Here is a 23,535-nt window from a genome sequence, read left to right on the forward strand (position 1 = left end):
TCCTGTCCTCTTAGCAGAAAAACACCCCCAAAGCATAATGTTTCCACCTCCATGTTTGATGGTGGGGATGGTGTTCTTGGGGTCATAGGCAGCATTCCTCCTCCTCAAAACACGGCGAGTTGAATTGATGCCAAAGAGCTCCATTTTGGTCTCATCTGACCACAACACTTTCACCCAGATCTCCTCTGAATCATTCAGATGTTCATTGGCAAACTTCAGACGGGCATGTATATGTGCTTTCTTGAGCAGGGTGACATTGCGGGCGATGCAGGATTTCAGTCCTTCACGGCGTAGTGTGTTACCAATTGTTTTCTTGGTGACTATGGTCCCAGCTGCCTTGAGATCATTGACAAGATCCTCCCATGTAGTTCTGGGCTGATTCCTCACCGTTCTCATGATCATTGCAACTCCACGAGGTGAGATCTTGCATGGAGCCCCAGGCCGAGGGAGATTGACAGTTATTTTGTGTTTCTTCTATTTGTGAATAATCGCACCAACTGTTGTCACCTTCTCACCAAGCTGCTTGCCGAGGGTCTTGTAGCCCAATCCAGCCTTGTGTAGGTCTACAATCTTGTCCCTGACATCCTTGGAGAGCTCTTTGGTCTTGGCCATGGTGGAGAGTTTGGAATCTGATTGATTGATTGCTTCTGTGGACAGGTGTCTTTTATACAGGTAACAAACTGAGATTAGGAGCACTCCCTTTAAGAGTGTGCTCCTAATCTCAGCTCGTTACCTGTATAAAAGACACCTGGGAGCCAGAAATCTTTCTGATTGAGAGGGGGTCAAATACTTATTTCCCTTATTAAGATGCAAATCAATTTATAACATTTTTGACATGCGTTTTTCTGGACTTTTTTGTTGTTATTCTGTCTCTCACTGTTCAAATAAACCTACCATTAAAATTATAAACGGATCATTTCTTTGTCAGTGGGCAAATGTACAAAATCAGCAGGGGATCAAAGACTTTTTTCCCTCACTGTAAGTAATAGGGTGCCATTTCACACAAACTCTACCAGCTTCCATTGCTCAGTATATTTCTAGCACTCTGAGAGCCTATACTGTAGCTAGCTATGTAGGTCTCTTTCTGGTTTGTAGTATATTGGAGTCATGCTTTATGTAGGTCCCTTTCAAACTAATCTGGGCCGATTGTTCCGCAACTAGATCAAAACCTTCCTTGTAAAAGCTTTCCATATGAAGTTTGTTGTTAGTGTCTGTCTATTAAGTTTATTAGCATTTGGTGAATAATTTGTAATCTACAAATGATACATCAGCATAAACAGTTACTATTTGTTTTCAATAGGAATAGGCTATGTCTATAGGTTTCTATTGAAATGCTATGTCATACTACAAAGACCTGACATATAGATATATCAGAGGCAATCTTCCTCCTGCATCAAAGAGGTGGAGAGAAGAGGTAACTCACAGAAGGCGAGTGAAGGGAAGTGGGAAGGGGCGTGAGGAGAGGGTGAGAAAGAGGGGAGGTGTTGCTGCAATGCAGTGTTCACCATACCACAGTGCCCCCATGTCACAGCTATTAATAAGGAGTGCTATTCCATACATCAGCTATTCAGGAGGGATCCTGGCAACCAGAGCCCCCGCACAAACCAACTGGGTTATTTATAGATTTGGGGGTCAGGAGATTTTTTAGAGACTGTCAGTGTAGGGGTGGGACTTCACATACTAGGAGTAGGAGCAGTGTGTATGTGCGTGTGTGGTGGGGGTGTGAAGAGATTGGTGTGCGTGTTTGCGTGCCTGCATGTCCACGTATGTGTGTGTGTGTGTGTGTGTGTGTGTGTGTGTGTGGAGCAGGAAATATGTCCGGAATTTTCCAAACCTCTTCTGGATTTCAATTAGATGTAAACAGACCACCACCAAAGTATTGTAGCATATAAACACTGCTCCTTATGTAAGATAGTGAACAAAGGACAGTGTAGAGAAAGATTTGAATTGTAACAACTGTGGCATAATGTGTTAGGGAGGAGCTGGAGCTTTATTACAGATGGATGCCGTTCAGCAGAGGAAGTCCGATACATTTGTTCTGGAGAGAGAGAGAGAGAGAGAGAGAGAGAGAGAGAGAGAGAGAGAGAGAGAGAGAGAGAGAGAGAGAGAGAGAGAGAGAGATTCATTCATGTTGACTGCTGCTGTCTCCATGGCAACTCTCGAGCATCATGGGGTGGAAAAATTGTATTTTCCCTTTTGTTGCTGTCTGGCCTTTTGCAAGAGACCTGTCATATTGACAAGGCACTGAGGTGCTTACATTAGAAAAACACAACTTTTCACTGCTTCTACAGCAATGCACAGATTTTAATGGCAGTGGAGCAAGTGCTAGGCTAGGATAGGATATAACTTTATTAATCCATCTGCAGCTAACTTCTGAGTTTGGCAGCATAAGCTCCTATAAGAGAAAAACCTTACAGTTATAGATCTGAATGTCCAGTGGGTACTTGAAAATAAAGAGCCCCATGTTACACACAGACATGGACGATACATAATAGGAGAGGGGTGAACAGAAATCCCCCTAACAATTGTTGAGCTAAAGGAGCACTTTACAGATGTAGGATCTTAATATGAGCCAGTTTGCTACAGCAGGAAAAACATCCTGCTGCAACAGGAAATGTGAATTAGTGGATTATAATTCATGGACATTTTTATAGGGGTTGATACATTTTTCGTAAGGGAAAATCAAGTCTGAAATTTCAAATTACAAACTTCAGAAGCCTTTTTAAAAGTGATCCTGCAACAGGCTGATCTAATTAAGATCCTACAGCTGTACATAATACTGTAACACAAAACCCCAACCCCCTTAAAATAATGTAACTCCCCCATTTTCAATTGCTTTACATGGCCAATCTCTGCAGATGGAAATATCGGTTAGAAATACCATACCATACAATAACATATGGAAATATCATACCATAGCACATTATTATATTTATTTTAATGCAATAGTAGATGGATGGTAGAGTGGTTATACAAACATAGTGATGACAGCCAGACAGCCAATACACAGAAACCTACTGAATGATGGATGAGGAAGATATGAAAAGGAGCTTAGAACTTGAGAAGGGATAATGTGAACCATGGCTGATGATTGTGAGCGCCAGTTCCTGGTTGGATGAATTGACATGAATGGTCTTTTAATAATTAAACGACTTAACCCTAGCTATGGATATTGAAATACTTCCTAGGAGATCAGTGACAGTCCGATTAAATGTATTTCGAGTATGAAATGGATTTGAGAAACATCATCAGAGCTTGTACTGAATTGGGTAAAATACTGTAGAAAAACTCACTTATTTTACAGTAATGACTAAATGCACAAGCTCTTTTCTGCATTGCCCACGGTTTGAAATGATGGTCATCAGCAGTGGATGCAAGTGCAGCAATACAATACAAAACCCAATAGATTAGTTACAGTGTGTCTGGCCATTCCATTGTCCACTGCACCATTGAATCACACACCCACTTGTTATAATGGGATGTTTCTGAAGAACTTCCTCCTCCATAGAGCAGCCTGGGTCTTTACTGATGAGGCCTGAAGTCCGAGGAACAATAACCCAGGAGGGAGTCTCTGTCTGGGGAGAGAGTGGCCATCTGTCCCCTGGTGCCTGCATAGCTATTAGGCACTGCTAGTCTGCTACTGTTGAGTGCTATTCAGTCAGTACAGGGGGGTCAGGAGGGGGTGTGGCTTTTTTACTGTCCCAGGGGAAATGTGGAAGATGACACAACTTTTTCTTCTGGCGAGGAATTTTTCAACACTTCGCACCCTCCTCTACTCCATCCTTTTTTTCTGGAGAGGTGAGGTCATAGGCTTTGTTTGCTTTTCACTAAAAACCCTAACGGTCACACTTAAGTGATTAGGGCTCTGTGTGTGTGTGTGTGTCAGTGAGTGATGCAATGAAGAGTGTGCTACCTCTCCCCCAGCAAGCTCCTCCTGATAGTCCTAAACTTAGACAGACCAGGCCAAATGGGACGGGTGTGTTTAAAAGTAGTAGCAATTTGAGAAACCTAAGTGATGTACGCTGACTGTCTTTTGACCCCTGTCAAAAGGACATATCACTGCCTCTGTTGCTTCAGCCTTCCACTGTGAAACTAACTCTCCTGTTGATGTACATATTTGGACACTGTAGGAGTCATAGACGGCGTACTGTTATGTTGTCCTCCACTGCCCAGGGATACAGCATCCAACTACTGTACGTTATGAGATACTTATATTTCACTTACAGCGTTTTTCACAGTAGCACTCTTACGGCTCTACCAGTTCTTTGAAACTGTAACACAAAGCGAATTACAATGGAATCGGTTGTAAATGTTCATACTTCTATGCATGCTCTGAATGTTTGTGATTTAGCTCACAAATACAGTCGTGAACCCTCTTCAACAGACTCTGCCTGACAGATTGTGTTGTTGGTCTGGTTTCAGGTGGCACCAGAGACATCGGTTCAGCCCTCACCAGGATGTGTATGAGGCACCGGAGCATTGAGGCCAAGCTCAGGCAGTTTTCCATGTGAGTCCCTGTCTCCTCCACCTCTCCATTCTGCCTTTTCTCTCTATTCCACCATTAGCTCATGTTGTGGAGAGAGTGAAATAAGCAGAATGAAATGAGGAGATTAAATTGTGTACATAGTGCCTAAACACACACCACACACCTAGAGGAATACACTAAATAATTAGTATTTTGTAGCAATTTCTCTGCTACAGATCGTTATTCTCCGCTCTGTTTGACTTGAGTTGTAATCCCAACCCAAGGGTTTTCATCGACTGCCTGATTAACCCTCTGCAAGACCAGATGGAGGAGTGGAAGAGAGTGGCCAACACTCTGGACAAGGACCACGCCAAAGGTAGGGGCTGTAACACACACACACACACACACACACACACACACACACACACACACACACACACACACACACACACAGTATACTACCTCCTACCACTACAACACACACATACACTTTCTCAAACCTCTCCATATTACACTCTATACTCCTTCACCCCATTATTGCCTGCAGTGCTACAGTATAATGGTTAGCTAGATATCTCCCTTTATAATCCATTTAGGTCAGAACACGCCGTTTCCCCTTCAGCAGGTAAACCTTCAGAGGCTCTCCAGAGCGAGCCATCAAATCACAAAGATACTAGTCTTTTATCAGTTCAAAATAAAAGCTTCCATTGTGTTTAAAGGCATTATTTTGCTTAGTCAACAGTTCAATAGTGCTTTTATGTGCTTCAACTAACCACCTCAAACCCAATCCCCCTCTCCGCTCAGTAATACCCAACCTAAGAGTTCAGTTCTCCACTTAGAGAAACAACGAGTGCTCCCTCGTTGCAGGGTTTGTTTCCAGCCACAGCTTATCATAATGAAGTTAAGATGGAAAGCGCGTCCCTCAGAACAAAGATCAATGAGATGTTATTCCTTTTTAGGAGTCGCCCCCATTTTGGGTGTGCACCGCACTTCAAAGCACTGACAATGGCAATGTGCGACACGTTGTGTCCGCTGTGTTTCCCTTCCTTCCGCAGAGTACAAGAAAGCCCGTCAGGAGATCAAAAAGAAATCCTCCGACACTCTCAAGCTGCAGAAGAAGGCAAAGAAAGGTACTGTGACTCTGAGGATGCCTGGTGTCTGGTTTGGACTTCTTATGACTGGAACTAGAACTTCTGAACTTGTGACTTTGACTTTGAAGCTAAATCCGATTTTGGGGTGGCGGAAGGAAACAAAAGTGTTGATACTGAATTCTACCAAGACACATCTCATACTGTCCCAGGTGACTTGCCAAAGGGCCAGAATAGTAATGGGTTGAGAGGCAGCTGAGCCACATATTTTTGGTAAGTTATGTGTCTGGATTTAAGGAGGGACTATATTGTACAAATAACAGGATAGGATAGAATAGTACTCCTTGCTGCATCTTAGCAAATCCATTGGATTTTATTACAGACTTTATGTCTTTACGATTTTGGGCCAAAATATAATATACTGGGCAAGATGATAAGGAACTGTGACCATTCTGCAACCTGTAGCCATTCAAGAACAGGTCCCCTTCTCCTGGGTCTAAACTGACTGAGATTTCTCCTCTCTGCTCCAACAACTGCCATGTTGCATCCGATCACGCCCCTGTTCTTTCCAGCTGACGTGTTCGGTAAGTCGCTGCCCCCTCTAGCTCCCTTTGTGTCACGGTTCTCTGTTGACCTGTTGACCTCCGTTGACCTTTCCCACCTGTGTGTGGTCTCGTCCCCGTCCCCCCACACCCTGACCCCTGTCACATTGTTTACTGGTCTGTTTCATATTGTGCGGTCACATTCCTCACTCAAGGGTTAAAAATCTCCTGAATGCCCAAAATAGTTCATCTCCTTGCTTCTCTTACTCTTCCGGTCTCCCCTGAGGTCCCCTCCCCCACCCACTACCCTCACTGTGTCATGAGTTTGGTCTGCTTCCAAATATACCTCACTGACTCCCTTGGGCTTTTGGCTGCAGCTTAATTTTGTATCATCAGGGGAGATCGGGACTGCGGCAAAGTCACTCAATAATTGTGGAGTTCATTATTTGTCTGGCTACAATATACAGGTAAATGCCAAAATAAAGGAAACACCAACATAAAGTGTCTTAATAGGGCGTTGGCCCACCACAAGCTGCCCGAACAGCTTCAATGTGCCTTGGCAAAGATTCTACAAGTATCTGGAACTCTATTGGAGGGATGCGACACCATTCTTCCACAATAAAGTCCATAAGATTTTATGGTGGTGGGAAAACTGTCTCAGGCGCCGCTCCAGAATCTCCCATAAGTGTTCAATTGGGTTGAGTGTTCAATTGAGTGTGTGTCTCTGGTGACTGACACCCACACACACACACTATGCTCCTTTGAGACCCCTTTTTCAAAGTCACTGAGATCTCTTCTTCTATCCATGGTAGCCAAAATAATGGGCAACTGGGCATTTTTATACATGACCCTAAGCATGATGGGATGTTAATTGCTTAATTAACTCAGGAACCACACCTGTGTGGAAGCTCCTGCTTTCAATATACTTTGTATCCCTCATTTATTCAAGTGTTTGCTTTATTTTGGCAGTTACATGTAGATCTCCTCTGAAACCCAGCCAACAATCAGGGCCTCTTCTTTGACAGCTCTGATATGATCTAGATTTGGGAGAAGTTTGTCAAGAAAATATCTTGTTGTTTAGAGTCATGTTTTGATCTGACTCCTGCACTGTCTCACCCTGGCCATATCCTGCCTGTTATGAAACCAAGTACAGCTTTTGATCTGACTCCTGCACTGTCTCACCCTGGCCATATCCTGCCTGTTATGAAACCAAGTACAGCTTTTGATCTGACTCCTGCACTGTCTCACCCTGACCATATCCTGCCTGTTATGAAACCAAGTACTGCTTTTGATCTGACTCCTGCACTGTCTCACCCTGACCATATCCTGCCTGTTATGAAACCAAGTACTGCTTTTGATCTGACTCCTGCACTGTCTCACCCTGACCATATCCTGCCTGTTATGAAACCAAGTACTGCTTTTGATCTGACTCCTGCACTGTCTCACCCTGACCATATCCTGCCTGTTATGAAACCAAGTACTGCTTTTGATCTGACTCCTGCACTGTCTCACCCTGGCCATATCCTGCCTGTTATGAAACCAAGTACTGCTTTTGATCTGACTCCTGCACTGTCTCACCCTGGCCATATCCTGCCTGTTATGAAACCAAGTACTGCTTTTGATCTGACTCCTGCACTGTCTCACCCTGACCATATCCTGCCTGTTATGAAACCAAGTACTGCTTAGTTTGTATCTTGTATTGTGATATATGTGTTTACAGAATTTTTAGAGTTTAGGAGTATATCATTCTTGTTTGAAGAGGTTTGGAATGTTGTTATATTCAATGTGAGAGAATGATACAACATTGTGAATGGTACCCCTTTGCATGCATTCGCCAAACACAAATAATTTTCAAGTACTATGAAAAACTAGACATTGGCCTTTTGAACCAGTCTGTTTGTCTGTTTTAGTAGCATAAAAGGCCTATTATGATTATAAACAAGGCCATATTATCCTGACCGTCAAAAGAGTTTGATTTCCAGCTTCAATCTCACCTGTAAGACAAAACAAACAGGACCGAGAACTGACCCCTGAGGAACCTCAGATGTGGTCAGAGCTCTCTGGTTCAATAGTCTCCCTAGCCTGTTATATAGCGCAGGGAAACTCCCCCAGTGCATTGCTATGAGTGCAATGAGAGCAATGGAGAGCGGCAACATGCCGAATGTGATCCTTCAGCGCACAGTAAATACTGTGGGAAACCAAACGTTGCATTCTGTGTCCCGTGAAGGAATTCGTCTGCAGTACTTTCCCTGGAAAATAAGAAGGGGTCTCCATCTATCTAGCCTTAACCACATAACTAGTACTGGCTCTTCTGAGAAATGTAAAACTTTAATTGCATGTTTATGTCCGTAAAGCCTACAGAGGAGATTACTGAACGTTTCTCTACCAGTTCAGACTAGAGTTCTATTCTTTTAGCACACAATGTCTTGATACATAATCTACTTTGATTGTGTTCTTAAAGGCCCTGTGCATTCAAAAACGTGATTTTCCTGTGTTTTATGTATATTTCCACACTATGAGGTTGGAATAATACTGTGAAAATTATGATAATGCCCTTTTAGTATAAGAGCTGTTTGAAAAGGCTGACCTAGAATTTCAGCCTGTTTTGGTGGGATGGAGTTTTGGCCTGCCTGGTGACATCACCAGGTGGTCAATTAGTTAAAAGACCAATATAATATATAATAATATAATATAATATGCCATTTAGCAGACGCTTTTATCCAAAGCGACTTACAGTCATGCGTGCATAAAAAATGTTTTGTGTGGTCCCGGGGATTGAACCCACTACCTTGGCGTTACAAGCGCCGTGCTCTACCAGCTGAGCTACAGAGGACCACAATAAGAAAGAGTAAGAAAGAGTTCCAAACAGGATTGGAAATGAACACCCGCTACCCGCCAAATGCGGGTAGATTTTATCATTGGCGGGTAACAATGTCTATTTCACCAGCCATATTGGCGGGTGGTCACACAGAGCATTTGGGAATTTATTTTGTAGAATTTTATTTGTTGGTCGAATTGACAAGAAAGGATACTAAAGTGTGACTTTGTCCTCGTGTTTCTTGGCCAGTTACATTGTTTTGTTCACACGCTAGGTTAGTTGCTGCAACTGTCTGCTGCTAGGAAGGCATCACAGTCAGAGATTTTTTTCATCACAGACAAACGAGTGCCCAAGTTATCACAGTAAAGGTCCGTCCCTTAAAGGGGCGGCTGGACATTTTTGTCTCACCGAATGGTTATGCTTGATTGAGCATGGATCACTCCTAAAAACATTTATTCATGAACTTTTAGTAATTTCTTATTATTAAAACACTAAAATACTTAAATTGTTCTCCTAGATTTATTTGTGTGCTTTTACATTTTTACTTAGTGATGTACTCCTTGTAGAAAACTGTCCACGTAGACCGTAGAGCCCTGAACTATAATAATGAATAAGCCATATCACTCAGCCTTTTGTGGCAGGGTTGGAACTCTGTTGATTCTTGATGATCGGTTGTAGAACTGTTTATATGTTTTTACTATTGGGGCGGCAGGTAGCTTAGTGGTTAAGAGCGTTGTGCCAGTAACTGAAAGGTCGCTGGTTCTAATCCCTGAGCCAACTAGGTGAAAAATCTGTCGATGTGCCCTTGAGCAAGGCACTTAACCCTAATTGCTCATGTAAGTCGCTCTGGATAAGAGTGTCTACTAAAAATGTAAAATGTATCTATACTGAACAAAAATATAAACGCAAGGTGTTGGTCTCATGTTTGATGTGCTGAAATAAAAGATCCCATACATTTTCCATACGCACAGAAAGCTTATTTAGCTCAAATTTTGCACACAAATTTGTTTATATCCCTGTTAGTGAGCATTTCTCATTTGCCAAGATAATCCATCCACCTTACAGGTGTGGCATATCAAGAACCTTATGCTGGGGAAAACTGAAGAATTTCTGCACAAACTGTCAGAAACGTCTCAGGGAAGCTCATCTGCGTGCTCGTCGTCCTCACCAGTGTGCGAAAGGTTTGCTGATGTCAACGTTGTGAACAGAGTGCCCCATGGTGGCGGTGGGGTTATGGTATGGGCAGGCATAAGCTACGGACCATGAACATAATTGCATTTTATCAATGGCAATTTGAATGTACAGAGATACCGTGACGAGATCCTGAGGCCCATTTTCATGCCATTCATCCACCGCCATCAACTCATGTTTCAGCATGATAATGCACAGCCCCATGTGCATTACACAATTCCTGGAAACTGAAAATGTCCCAGTTCTTATATGGCCTGCATACTCACCAGACATGTCACCCATTCTATTTTTGTTCAGTGTAAATTATTTATTTGAACATACATTGGTTTAAAGACACAGGTCATAACAATTTAATGTAATTTAATTAAGCAATATACCCCATTACTTTTTACTCGTAATACAATTTTTTTGTTGTTGGGAAAAACAGAAAGCATGCTCATCCATTTATATGTATATATTTTTTAGTCCTAGCATAATTCTCGCTTGAGAAATTGATCTTTGCTAAGAAGCTATTTTTGTTTCTTTTTGACCATTTTAATTGAAAACAATCACAAGTCATTGTTACCAATAAATAATTTGATATTGAGATAAAAAACGGCTGCATTGGACGTTTAAATAACAAATGTGACACTTTTATATTAAAACACGGCTAGATTTTTGAATGTCAGTAAAACCAAAAACACTGATTTGATACGTTTAAGCGGTTGAATTTGAGAGGGTAAAATGTCCAAATCAGAACAATGCTCCATTTTGTGAAGAGCGATTACTTAAGTGGGGGGGGGAGGGGGACAATATCCTGCTATAACTGTACCTTGCCTAGGGCAATGGTTCTTCAGTGTGTTCCTGAATCCTAAGTTTGTGTAATATTGTGAGGGTGTGACCCTGATGTAAACACCAACCGGTTCCACAGCATGATTTGATTTGTGCTTGAGATAGCACTGTGAGGATTGCACTCATAGATATAAATTGTCTATGATTACACTGACCATTAGTGATCAAAAGATTAAGCGTGAAGTAGTACAAGGGATTGGTGGGAATTGTAATTACAAAGAGGGTTGGGACTGTGGTGATGGTTATATCTATATTTTTACATTTTAGTAGACGCTCTTATCCAGAGCGACTTACAGGAGCAATTAGGGTTAAGTGCCTTGCTCAAGGGCACATCGACAGATTTTTCACCTAGTTGGCTTGGGGATTAGAACCAGCGACCTTTCGGTTACTGGCACAATGCTCTTAACCACTAAGCTACCTGCTATATATCTAATGATGATGATGATGACGACTGAAAACCACAATTCAGTTAAAACATATCTTTAAGAGTCTTTTCGTGCTGTTTTCACCTCAGAATTCCTTGTACAGTCCACACAAACATCTGGTTTGAGACTGAATGTAGATTATGCTGCTGTGTACTTAGCTGTGTACTTTGTCTTCCTAACCCTAAGTTAGCATAAAACTAACAAAGATGGTTGTTGTGTGTGTGTGCCGCAGGTCGGGGGGACATCCAGCCCCAGCTGGACAGTGCCATGCAGGACATCAGTGATAAGTACCTGCTGCTGGAGGAGACAGAGAAGCAGGCGGTCAGGAAGGCCCTGGTGGAGGAGAGGAGCCGCTTCTGCACCTTAGTCTCCATGCTGAGGCCTGTCGTGGTGAGTCCCGACCAACAGTCTGTGTAGTCAAACACACATCATTTGTTAGGGGGTTCTGGGCTGAAGAAAACATGTAGAAATGAAGTAGGACCCGCTTAACAATTGCTCCAACACATTATTACCAATCATGTTGTTCCAACAAATTAGTTCCAACCAATAGTGTATTTGTTTTGGACGTTAATATACAGTACACTTTGTGCGCCCAAACAACCATCTCATCCTTTAAGGTGAACTATTTGGCGATTTTTGATGAAGGTGTATGTGACCCAAATGTTGCATCTGAGTAAATGTTTATTCTGTAAGTATACACAATCTGCGGTAATCCATGCTGGTCAGTTTACTTTAGTTTTTGCTTCTCCCATGCACCTGTGAACGTGATTAATGTAGTCTATTCTAAGTTTTTCTATTGCCATTGAATCTTGCTCTCCAAAGAGATTTTGAAAATCCCAGTAGAGAGGGATGACCTGCTTCAATTCACTGAAGTCTAAAAGTAGAGCTATTGTCAATGGAGAACAAGCTCTAATTTTAAATGTATACCACATTTATAAGCTAGCACAAGCCCTTACAGCAACCCGCCATTCTTGTTCATCAGGAAGAGGAGATGTCGATGTTGGGGGAGATCACTCACCTGCAGACTCTCACTGATGACCTGAAGGCTCTGACCATGGACCCCCACAAGCTGCCCCCTGCCAGCGAGCAGGTCAGTGATTTGGTCCGCACTCTCAGGACAGGGCTAAAATAGTCCTCTTTTTGTCCTGGATAACGGTGAGTGTCTCTGTGTTACTGATTCACATGATTGGAGGTACAATGGTAAAGAAATCAATTTCCCTCTAGAAATAGGGCTGCCAATTGCTTTTTTACAAGATGTTTTGTTCATAAATTCCCTTGTTCTGATGTTCTTCCTCCAAGGTCATTCTGGACCTGAAGGGATCTGAGAGCAGCTGGTCATACCAGACCCCTCCTTCCTCCCCCAGCACCACAGCATCCAGGAAGTCCAGCATGTGCAGGTTAGTGAGCATGCCCAATAATCACCACTACTACACTACTACACCCAAACCTCTCAACTGGTTGAGAACATAGTAGGGATTGGGAGTGACGCATCAGCCTCGCATTCAATCCTCCTACGCCATCTTCTGTATTGGAGGTGGTACTGCAGCTTTGTCATTATTGCCATAATTGGGATGTTTACAAATGTGAGGCCGCAGTGGCCTTTCCGAAATGAATGAGTCAACTGTCTCAATACTTTTCGAAGAGGCGTGTTGTGTGAGGCATTAGGGCCAAAGAAACCATCCAATTTGTGTTCCAGGCGAGCTTGTTAGCGACCTCTGCTTGTGGCTGGCGCTGTAACATATTCAAACTGTAGCTGTTTGAAATTACCTAGTAACAGTCTTAAAAAACCTTAAAATGTAAATATTGTTTTGAATCAATATTTTTGTCATCTATTTACATAGTTTAACCAGGCATTTCAGTTGAGAACCAGTTACCAATATCCGTTAGTAACCAAAAGACGGTGTTCTCTCCTTGTCTCTCGCAGTAGTCTGAACAGCGTCAACAGCAGCGACTCTCGCTCCAGCGGCTCTCACTGCCACTCCCCCACCTCCCACTACCGCTACCGGAGCTCCGCCCTCCCTCAGCAAGGCCCCGCCCGCCTCTCCAGTGTCTCCTCCCACGACTCTGGCTTCATCTCCCAGGATGCCTACCAGTCCAAGTCGCCCTCGCCCATGCCCCCTGACACCCACCCACAGGTACTACAGAGAGACGAGCCTGAGAACAGGAACTTGTGGTGACAATATGACTCTGGTCACATTGGTGTGATGGCTGCTTTATCTACACCCCTCAAACAGACATATTACAGAAACATTAAACCACTAAGAAGCAGTAACATACTGTATGAACTAAAACATATGCACACACACAGTAACAGAGGCATTGTATTCCACCCGACACTTCAGACTCCCCACCTGGGCTCTGTTACTGGTCAGAGACAATCCTCCCAGGTTGCTAGGTAACGGGGCTCATTAGAGACAGCAGCGGTGGCATCACTGTGATGAGTCACCCTCACATTCACAGCCCCATTACCTTACATAGACCACTAGAACCACAGGGGTGAGCAGCTGGGAGCTAGCCCAACAGCCAGGCACCCTGCTCACAGACCCAACACACAGCTGGGTCTGATTGATTGCGCACCCACGCATAAACACAAAGTGTGTGTTTAGTCACTGATAATGTAAAGACCTTATATACTGTATACCTGTATGACAACTACAGTGTTGCTTAGATACAAGATAAGGCTTGTGTGGTCTTAGTGGTGGCTGGAAGTACACTACCGGTCAAAAGTTTTAGAACACCTACTCATTCAAGGGTTTTTCTTTATTTTTACTATTTTCTACATTGTAGAATAATACTGAAGACATCAAAACTGGTAGAGCACGGCGCTTGTAACGCCAAGGTAGTGGGTTCGATCCCCGGGACCACCCATACACAAAAATGTATGCACGCATGACTGTAAGTCGCTTTGGATAAAAGCGTCTGCTAAATGGCATATTAATTAATTAATTAATATTAATTAATGTAGTAACCAAAAAATATTATTCAAATAGCAACCCTTTGCCTTGATGACAGCTTTGCACACTCTTGGCATTCTCTCACCAGCATCACCTGGAATGCTTTTCCAACAGTCTTGAAGGAGTTCCCACATATGCTGAGCACTTGTTGGCTGCTTTTCCTTCACTCTGCGGTCCGACTCATCCCAAACCATTTCAATTGGGTTGAGGTCGGGGGATTGTGGAGTCCAGGTCAACTGATGCAGCACTCCATCACTCTCCTTCTTGGTAAAATAGCCCTTACACAGCCTGGGGGTGTGTTGGGTCATTGTCCTGTTGAAAAACAAATGATAGTCCCACTAAGCACAAACCAGATGGGATGGCGTATCGCTGCAGAATGCTGTGGTAGCCATGCTGGTTAAGTGTGCCTTGAATTCTAAATAAATCACAGACAGTGTCACCAGCAAAGCACCCCCACACCATACACCTCCTCCTCCATTCTTTACGGTGGGAAATACACATGCTGAGATCATCTGTTCACCCACACCGCGTCTCACAAAGACACGGCGGTTGGAACCAAAAATCTCCAATTTGGACTCCAGACCAAAGGACAAATTTCCACCGGTCTAATGTCCATTGCTCTTGTTTCTTGGCCCAAGCAAGTCTCTTCTTATTATTGGTGTCCTTTAGTAGTGGTTTCTTTGCAGCAATTCGACCATGAAGGCCTGATTCACAGTCTCCTCTGAACAGTTTATGTTGACATGTGTCTGTTACTTGAACTCTGTGAAACATTTATTCAGGCTGCAATTTCTGAGGCTGGTAACTCTAATGAACTTATCCTCTGCAGCAGAGGTACCTCTGGGTCTTCCATTCCTGTGGTGGTCCTCATGAGAGCCAGTTTCATCACAGCGCTTGATGGTTTTTGCGACTGCACTTTTTTCGTATTGACTGACCTTCATGTCTTAAAGTAATGATGGACTGTCTTTTATCTTTGCTTATTTGAGCTGTTCTTGCCATAATATGGACTTTACCAAATAAATTCCACAAATTAACTTTTAAGAAGGCACACCTGTTAATTGAAATGCAGGTGACTACCTCATGAAGCTGGTTGAGAGAATGCCAAGAGTGTGCAAAACTGTCATTAAGGCAAAGGGTGGCTATTTTTGAAGAATCTCAAATATATAAATATATTTTGATTTGTTTAACACTTTTTCGGTTACTACATGATTCCATATGTGTTATTTCATAGATTTATGTCTTCACTATTATTCTACAATGTAGAAAATAGTAAAAATAAAGAAAAACCCTTGAATGAGTAGGTGTTGTAAACCTTTTTACCTGTAGTGTATAGCTATGCTTGCTTTGTGGGTGCTCAATTCAAACAATGCCCTCTTAGTTCTAATTACCACTGAAATGGCTGTGCTATGTGGAAGGCTTTTAATGGCTGAAAAGCTCTGATGTTTTCTGCACTGTGTACATAAGCTCATAGGTGCTCACCCCGACCCCCCCACCTTAGACTCAGCACCTATGACTCTACTATTATTAATACAGTCCATTGTAATCTCTGCATCTGCATACTGTTAGCTGTTTAGTGTGTAACAAGTCACGCTTATTTGCATAACTTTCATGCTTTGCCGTAGTGCTTATAGCTTTTTCATGTTTTCCTTCTTATCGATGTTGCAAACCCAGAATGTTTTTCTTCTGTTCTCTTTCTCTGTACTTCTGTCTGTGCATCTTATCTTTTTTACCTGTCTCTTCGTGGCTGCTCTGTTTTCAACTGCTTCTTTACGTGTGTGTGTGTGTGTGTCTGTCTGTGTGTGTGTGTTTGTGTGTGTGTGTGTGCCTTTCTGTCCTGCTGCACGGCTTTGCTGTAGACCTCTGGCTCTTCATCCTCGGCCGTCTCTGAGACTTGCCAGCCTGTCAGTGAGGGCAGCTCCTCCTCGTCCTCCTCTTCCTCACCTGCCTCCTCTAAGGAGACCTGCTCCAGCACTATGGTGGAACAGGTGAACACACGCTTAAACACTCATAGACACGTTCAAAACAGGAGCAGAGTTATTAGGTACACTTTTGCTGGTTGATCAAACCTCCCTCATTTCTGTCACATAGACAGCTGCGTCATGTTCAGTGGGCCTCAAATACAGGAGCATTCTTATTGGACAAGTTCAAGTAGTAGCCTATCTTCTGCATTTGGCTTTGTTTCAAATTGTACCTACTGAACATGACACAGGTGTCTGCTACCATGATTTGATGTTATGATTCAATTCCATCTGATTTCAGTCGTGTGCATTATTTTGACCTTCCTTTTTCATCACCAGCAGCCGCCATTTTGAATTATGATTTCTCATTGTTGTGTCACTTTGTCCTCCACTCACATTCAGCTGTCAAACGGGTACGATCATCATCATCACGGGCCCTCTGCCGCCCCCTATCTGTCTGGCGGGGGCATGCAGGAGGTCTACCCCGACCTCCCTCCATCTTCCCCCTCCACCCCTCTTGCCTCGCCCTCCTACTCTCCCACCTCCCCCGAGTGGGAATGGTCGAGACCAGGTTCCGCCCTCCTGGTGGACTACCCCCCCTATTACGCCCTGGGACCGGGCATGATCCCCTCCTCCAAGGTCCTCACCTGGAAGGTGCGTCCGTTCTGTCATCGACCGCCTCCTCCTCTTCCTCCTTCCTTTTCTCCAGTCTCCTCTGTGGATGATCAGACACTGATGCAATCACTTCTCACAATCACTTTTCAAATCACAGGGAGATTGCAAACACTCTCCGGTTGCATTATGCAAGTATTTATATGTGAAGTCATACAGCATAAATGTAATTCATAAAGGCATGAATTCTATAAAAACACAATCAGTTTCAGTCCTTTTTCTTCCGTTTCTTGCGTAATGAACACAACAGAGCTATCAGAGCTACACAACAGAGCAGAGCTATTCTTGGCAGGCGTTGCTCAAGAGCTTTGTCTCTCTGTGTTTTGCAGGACTGGGCCAGGCCGGGGCCCTACGACCAGCCCATGGTGAACACCCTGAGGAGGACCAAGGAGAAGAGGGTGACTCCAGATCCCAGCAGCCCCCAGGCCACCACACCCGGGGAGGAGCCCCAGAGAGCCAAGGGCACCAATGCAGTTATACAACGGGTGGGTCTAATCCTGAATGCTGATTGGCTAAAACCGCATTCCAGCCGGTGTCTATTCCGCAAGTTATCACCAGCAAAATCTATTAAGTTAAATGCCTATTTACTCTGTTCCAGTAATGTATAAACTTGATCTCCATAATAAAAAGCATCTAGACATTATCTCACATTTCTTTTAGACTAACATTTAGTTTTCAACAACGGAGATTTTTATAAACCTTGCAGTCTGTCTCTCCGACATTGTTTTAACATTGTTTCAATATTCAAATGCGATCTCCAGCTGTCCCATAGTAATGAACATGTAAGGGTCGGGACGAGACAGACAGGCAGCGTTTCTCAGCAGGCTAAATCATGAATCAGCTGGTATAATTTTTATGGATATATACAAAGAAATGTAAATTGTAAAAAAGGTAAAACGAAACCAAGTGCAGCTAGTTTGCAGTCTTTCCAGCTTCAGTTTGAAGTGATTGTGTTAGCTGTGTTGTTGGCTAGCTTCTCTGAACAACAGTGTCGTGATGAGTGAGCACATTTTCTATGTCAGGCGAAATCGCTCCTCATTAGCTCATTGTTATGGATGTATCCAAATAAATGTCACTAGAAAACAGCTTAAACAAATGCAAATGCAGCTACTTTGCTGTTATTCTGGCTGTTATTTTGACGTGACTGTAAGTTAGCCGTAGTTGGCTAGCTAGCAAGCAAGGGATAAGAACGTTACCAGCCAGTATGTCATTGGAATATTTAGAACAAATGACTGGGTCGCGTCCATAGATACAGAACAGAAAGACTGAACGACTGGGTCGCGTCTCTAGCAACCGAACCAATAGAACGAACGACCAGCCGGGTAGCAACCCTAGATTTGTATCGGGACTATATCTTGTGGAAGTATGAAATAGTATGAATAAATTCATCAAAATAACGCTTTTAATGAAACTATGTCAATCATTATTTGAATATGTTGGTAACCCATTGTATAACAGGGATAATGCCCTCGAAGCCAGTGTTTGGAGGATATATTGGCACGGTTTGCCGGCCCGAGACAAACATATCCTCCAAACACCGGCTTCTCGGGCATTATCACTTAAGTAACTACACCCATAATTACAGAAACACATGGATACTTATACTTATATCCCCAATGTAGAGGTGTACAGTATATGAATGTGTTTTATGACCATGTGAATGCCATGTGTGTGTTTTTATTTTACAACAGACCTGTCAAATATTTACTGTATACTATAAGGAAAACTAAATCAAGCACAGCTCAAGTTTTTGAAAGTATTTGACCCAGGTCTGTTGTGTGGCTGTTAAATGCAGTTGTCTGTATGGTGTGAAAGATACATTTTAATGTATATTTTGCTGTATGCTTGCTGTTATAGGGCCTGATTCAGACATGAGATAACATGGACTTAATCAAATAAATTTGTATTTGTCACATGCGCCGAATACAACAGGTGTAGACCTTACAGTGAAATGCTTACTTACAAGCCCTTAACCAACAATGCAGTTTTAAGGAAGAATACAAAAAAAATCACACAAAAATACAATATAAAATAATACGAAATAAAAGTAACAAATAATTAAAGAGCAGCAGTAAAAATAACAATAGCGAGGCTATATACAGGGGGTACCGGTACCGAGTCAATGTGCGGGGGCACCGGTTAGTCGAGGTAATTGGGGTAATATGTACATGTAGGTAGAGTTATTAAAGTGACTATGCATAGATAATAAACAGAGAGTAGCAGCAGCTTAAAAGAGGGGGGCAATGCAAATAGTCTGGGTAGCCATTTGATTAGATGTTCAGGAGTCTTATGGCTTGGGGGTAGAAGCTGTTTAGAAGCCTCTTGGACCTAGACTTGACGCTCCGGTACCTCTTGCCGTGCGGTAGCAGAGAGAACAGTCTATGACTAGGGTGGCTGGAGTCTTTGATAATTTTGATGTACTGGGCCGTACGCACTACCCTCTGTAGTGCCTTGCGGTCGGAGGCCGAGCAGTTGCCATACCAGGCAGTGATGCAACCAGTCAGGATGCTCTCGATGGTGCAGCTGTAGAACCTTTTGAGGATCTGAGGACCCATGCCAAATCTTTTCAGTCTCCTTAGGGGGAATAGGTTTTGTCGTGCCCTCTTCACGACTGTGTGCTTGGACCATGATAGTTTGTTGGTGATGTGGACACCAAGGAACTTGAAGCACTCAATCTGCTCCACTACAGCCCCGTCAATGAGAATGGGGGCGTGCTCGGTCCTCTTCTTTTTCCTGTAGTACTTAGGTCAATTTTTTTTGACTTAAGTCCATATTAAAGGGCAACTCCACCACTTTTCAATCTTTTCAATCTCATTTTCATTATCTCAGCACAATACCATTGCCTACATACTGTATGTGAAAACGGCGCATTTCTACCCGATGACATCACCAAAATGTTAAAATTTTATTAACATTGATTTGCGAACACTCTTGAGATTCACGGTGACGTGGGGAGCAATAAAATATCCTCTCTCTGGCTAGAAACTCGTTGCAGGTTTTGAAATCACAATTTTGTAAAAACTTTTAATCCTACACTGTGATGTCACAGAGAAGCATTTTTTAGGACCTTTCTTCTTATCTTTTTAACCACAGATCATAGACCGTGCCGTTTTCAGATATGTAGAGACTGGTATGGTGCTGGAGATAATGAATATGAGGTTGAAAAGTAGCAGAATTGTCCTTTAAGTCAACTTATCTCAAGTCTGAATAGGGCCCATATTGCTAGGTATGATAGGTATGTATAAGCTATATGTCTTAATGTGTGTGTGTCAGCAGGAGGAGGCGGAGGCCCATGAGGAGCTGGCCCTGGCTCTGGCCCGGGGGTTGCAGCTGGATATCCAGCGCTCCAGCAGGGACTCCCTGCAGTGCTCCAGTGGCTACAGCACCCAGAACACCACGCCGTGCTGCTCTGAGGACACCATCCCCTCACAAGGTACTGTAATGTGTATGTGTGTCTCCTACTGCATGTTAGGGGTAATCCACATTAGTCCTTAATATATACAGTAGAAGGTCAATGTATGGATATTTGATAGGGGTCCACTCAATTTGAATTAGAGTGAGCAATAATAGGTGTTAGTCATGTTTTGACTAAGGATCTGAACCTCTTGTCTAATGGCATTTTCTTATCAACATCCATAGGGATAAAAAATGTGTATTTGAAGTGTACTGTATGTGTAGGTGACAATGATCCTCATATTATCTCGTCCCGCCAGTGTCCGACTACGACTACTTCTCCGTGGGTGGTGACCAGGAGACAGACCAGCCCGACTTCGACAAGTCCTCCACCATCCCCCGCAACAGTGACATCAGCCAGTCCTACCGCCGCATGTTCCAGGCCAAGCGGCCGGCCTCCACAGCGGGCATCCCCTCCACAGCCCCCTCCCCCGCCAGCATTGTCACCCCCGGGGTGGCCACCATCCGCCGCACACCCTCCTCCAAGCCCAACCTGCGCCGGCCCTCCGGAGGCCTGGGTCTGGGCCCCATCCCCATCAAGCCCCCCATGATCCCCGTCAAGACGCCCACTGTGCCCGAGCACCCCGGGGTGTTCTTCAGGGGAGAGAGTGAGGGAGGGGGACCACTGAGCCCCCGGAGCCCACTCTCTTCAGCGGGGGACAACGGGTTGGTGTCTCCCAAGGCAACCTGGGACACTCAGGTCCCCTCCGATCCGCCCACTCCCCCACCTCAGTCTGGTAGTAGGCTGTCGGAGTGGGACCGTGAGGCCCTGCCGGAGGTTCAGGAGGAGGAGCCCGGATGCGGCGAGGGGGAAGATGTGCTCTTGGCCATACGGCGAGGGGTCAAGCTGAAGAAGACGACGTCCAACGACCGGTCGGCGCCGCGAATAGTGTGAGAGGCTTAGCTTAGTGTGCGAGGTCTGGGTCTGTAGCAGATTGAATCACATACAGTAACTCAGTGTCTTCACCCATAGGTTTAAGAAAAGGGTGGGAGTCTAGATGCGTGAAAGTACGCGGGAAAGTTGGGAAGGAGGGAAACGGAGCGACAACTGCTTTGACTATTTTCAAATGACGAAAAATATCTAATATTTTATTTGTATGTACATATTTATATTTTGATGCGTTTGTATGTTGTGTTCAATGCACCTCTTCGTACTTTCTCCTTTTACCTGTCCATTGTCATGAAAGGTGCCAAAAGGCTTAGAGCTGAATTAACTTAAATTACTTTATTTTACTGAATATGATTAATCTTTTCTGTGATAACACATAAAAGGTAAAGCAAAACAATTGAATAATGGAGGGAGAAAGATATACAAGGTAAGATTGTGTGGAGAAGAGGGGTACACAGGGAAATAACCACAATGGAAAGCGGCATTTTACTTTCCTGTAATAGCAAGTATTTTATCTATTTTCTTTTATCATTGAAAAATTAATCAATTTGCATGTTCTACCCCAATTAATTGCGCCTTAATAAACTAGACCGCCAAAGATTCAGAAAGAGAATAAATACAACCCACTGTTAATAGGAAGCTTCTTGGTCAGCGAAGAAGGACGCAAGGACTTGCCACACTTGCAATCGTTAACAATCTAATGAGTGGTTGTCAATGGGTGTCACATCATTTGTCAATAGAAAGATGTTGCAAAGGTTTCGACCTTGAATGCAACTCAAGTGTCAGTGGAAGCACTCATTGATTGGTGGCTATAGAATAGGAGTCTTATTTACTTTCCTGTTTATCTCTAGAATTAGAGAAGAAAGTTTCCGTTACGTTGAGATTGATAATTTATTTCAATACAAGTGATGCTGTGCTAAATGGTATACAGAGGATTCATACGCAAATATAACTGGAAAACGTAACAAGTGCTCGTCCTGCTGTGAAAATACTTGTACAGACTCTGTGAAAGCTATTCTAGTGGTGATCACTGGTAACTAGAACTCATTCGAACGTGAAAACAAACTAATAGTATTAGAAAATGTTAAAAAAAATATAAAAAATAAAGGAGTTGTAGAGAAAGGTAACATAGTCGAGTTTGTGTTAGCTTGTGTTCAGCACCGTGAACTGAAGACAGAATTCAGTATTGCGACTACCTAAAGTATTTCACAAGATGACATGGCCTAATATGTATAGACATCCAAAACATTGTCATTTCTTCCATTATAATGTTTCATGAATGCCATACCTTAGTTTGTGGTGTAGAAGTTGTAGCCCAGCTGTACTGTCAAACACACATTTCAAGACATCCTGTTATATGAGATCGAGTAATGCATGGTGTTTTTAACTCTTAAAAGTGTTAAAGATAATTTTTATACTGAACCTATTTATCCCAATACATTTCCCCCATTTGAGAGCAGTTTGACTTTGTGCATAACGACTGAAGCCTGATTATTTTTCCAGTCAAGACAGGTAAGACAGGCGAAACTTAAGTGTGGCCGATGCAACGACATGCATATGACGCTGAAAATCCTATATAGCTCCCGACTCAATTATTCTAGACAATGGTCTGATATTGTCCATGTAAAACTTAGCTGTAATATACTGTAGTATTTTTCGAAAGTACAGCCGTTGGTGTAGAGATACTTTGCTAAATCTTATGTATGCTAAAATGGTTAGAAGTAATCGAAGTTAGTTTTTGGTCATGGTCAAAGACTCACTCCTTGCAAATCCGAGGTTTTGTCCCAATAGTCTGCAACGGTTTCGCCTACTTATATGTGACAGGTAAAAGTAATATGATGTAAACATATTGTTAATCTAATGTGTTAATCTTGAAGTTCATTAACATGAGGGAAAAGAGGCGAGCATTGGGCCGCAGATTGTGGGCTAGATTGACATACACTAGTACTCTAGCCTTGTGAGTCTGTTGCTGATGACCTAGAGACATGTTTGGACAGAGTTGACCTCTTTCTGTACCACTGACGTTCTCTAAGATAATTATTATTCATTTCCTGAATTCTGTCTCCTATTTTCTATGTAACAGTTGTTTCAGCTAAAAATAAAGATGTAGCAGAATGTGCGTCTGTTGAAAAAGGTTCTAGAAGTGTTTCTTTGATTTTCTGCTTTCTACATTTCTTATCAAAAGTCTTATCTTTGTTGTAGTATGATTTCCTGACAATAAGTGGAGATCATAAAATCGATATCACTTGCAC

At 43.1% G+C, this 23,535-nt stretch overlaps 1 protein-coding gene across 8 annotated transcripts in view; it reads left to right on the plus strand.

The window, feature by feature from the left end:
• LOC121586497 (protein MTSS 1) overlaps window positions 1-23,420 on the plus strand; it is a 50,151-nt gene extending 26,731 nt beyond the window's left edge. The window contains exons 4-16 of one of the 8 annotated variants that reach the window (XM_041903217.2): window positions 4,423-4,507; window positions 4,750-4,841; window positions 5,521-5,595; window positions 6,126-6,137; window positions 11,593-11,750; window positions 12,343-12,450; window positions 12,660-12,757; window positions 13,285-13,495; window positions 16,168-16,296; window positions 16,672-16,923; window positions 17,271-17,426; window positions 20,215-20,374; window positions 20,655-23,420. In XM_041903217.2, coding sequence (XP_041759151.1) covers window positions 4,423-4,507; window positions 4,750-4,841; window positions 5,521-5,595; window positions 6,126-6,137; window positions 11,593-11,750; window positions 12,343-12,450; window positions 12,660-12,757; window positions 13,285-13,495; window positions 16,168-16,296; window positions 16,672-16,923; window positions 17,271-17,426; window positions 20,215-20,374; window positions 20,655-21,289 — 2,171 coding nt within the window. In that variant the 3' untranslated portion in view covers window positions 21,290-23,420. The remainder of the gene's footprint in view (window positions 1-4,422; window positions 4,508-4,749; window positions 4,842-5,520; window positions 5,596-6,125; window positions 6,138-11,592; window positions 11,751-12,342; window positions 12,451-12,659; window positions 12,758-13,284; window positions 13,496-16,167; window positions 16,297-16,671; window positions 16,924-17,270; window positions 17,427-20,214; window positions 20,375-20,654) is intronic. The other 7 variants (XM_041903218.2, XM_041903220.2, XM_041903219.2 and 4 more) reach the window with 7 other exon arrangements.
• The last annotated feature ends 115 nt before the right edge of the window (window positions 23,421-23,535 follow it).

Source organism: Coregonus clupeaformis, chromosome 17 (assembly GCF_020615455.1).
Source record: "Coregonus clupeaformis isolate EN_2021a chromosome 17, ASM2061545v1, whole genome shotgun sequence".
In the NCBI taxonomy this organism is placed as follows: Eukaryota; Metazoa; Chordata; class Actinopteri; order Salmoniformes; family Salmonidae; genus Coregonus; species Coregonus clupeaformis.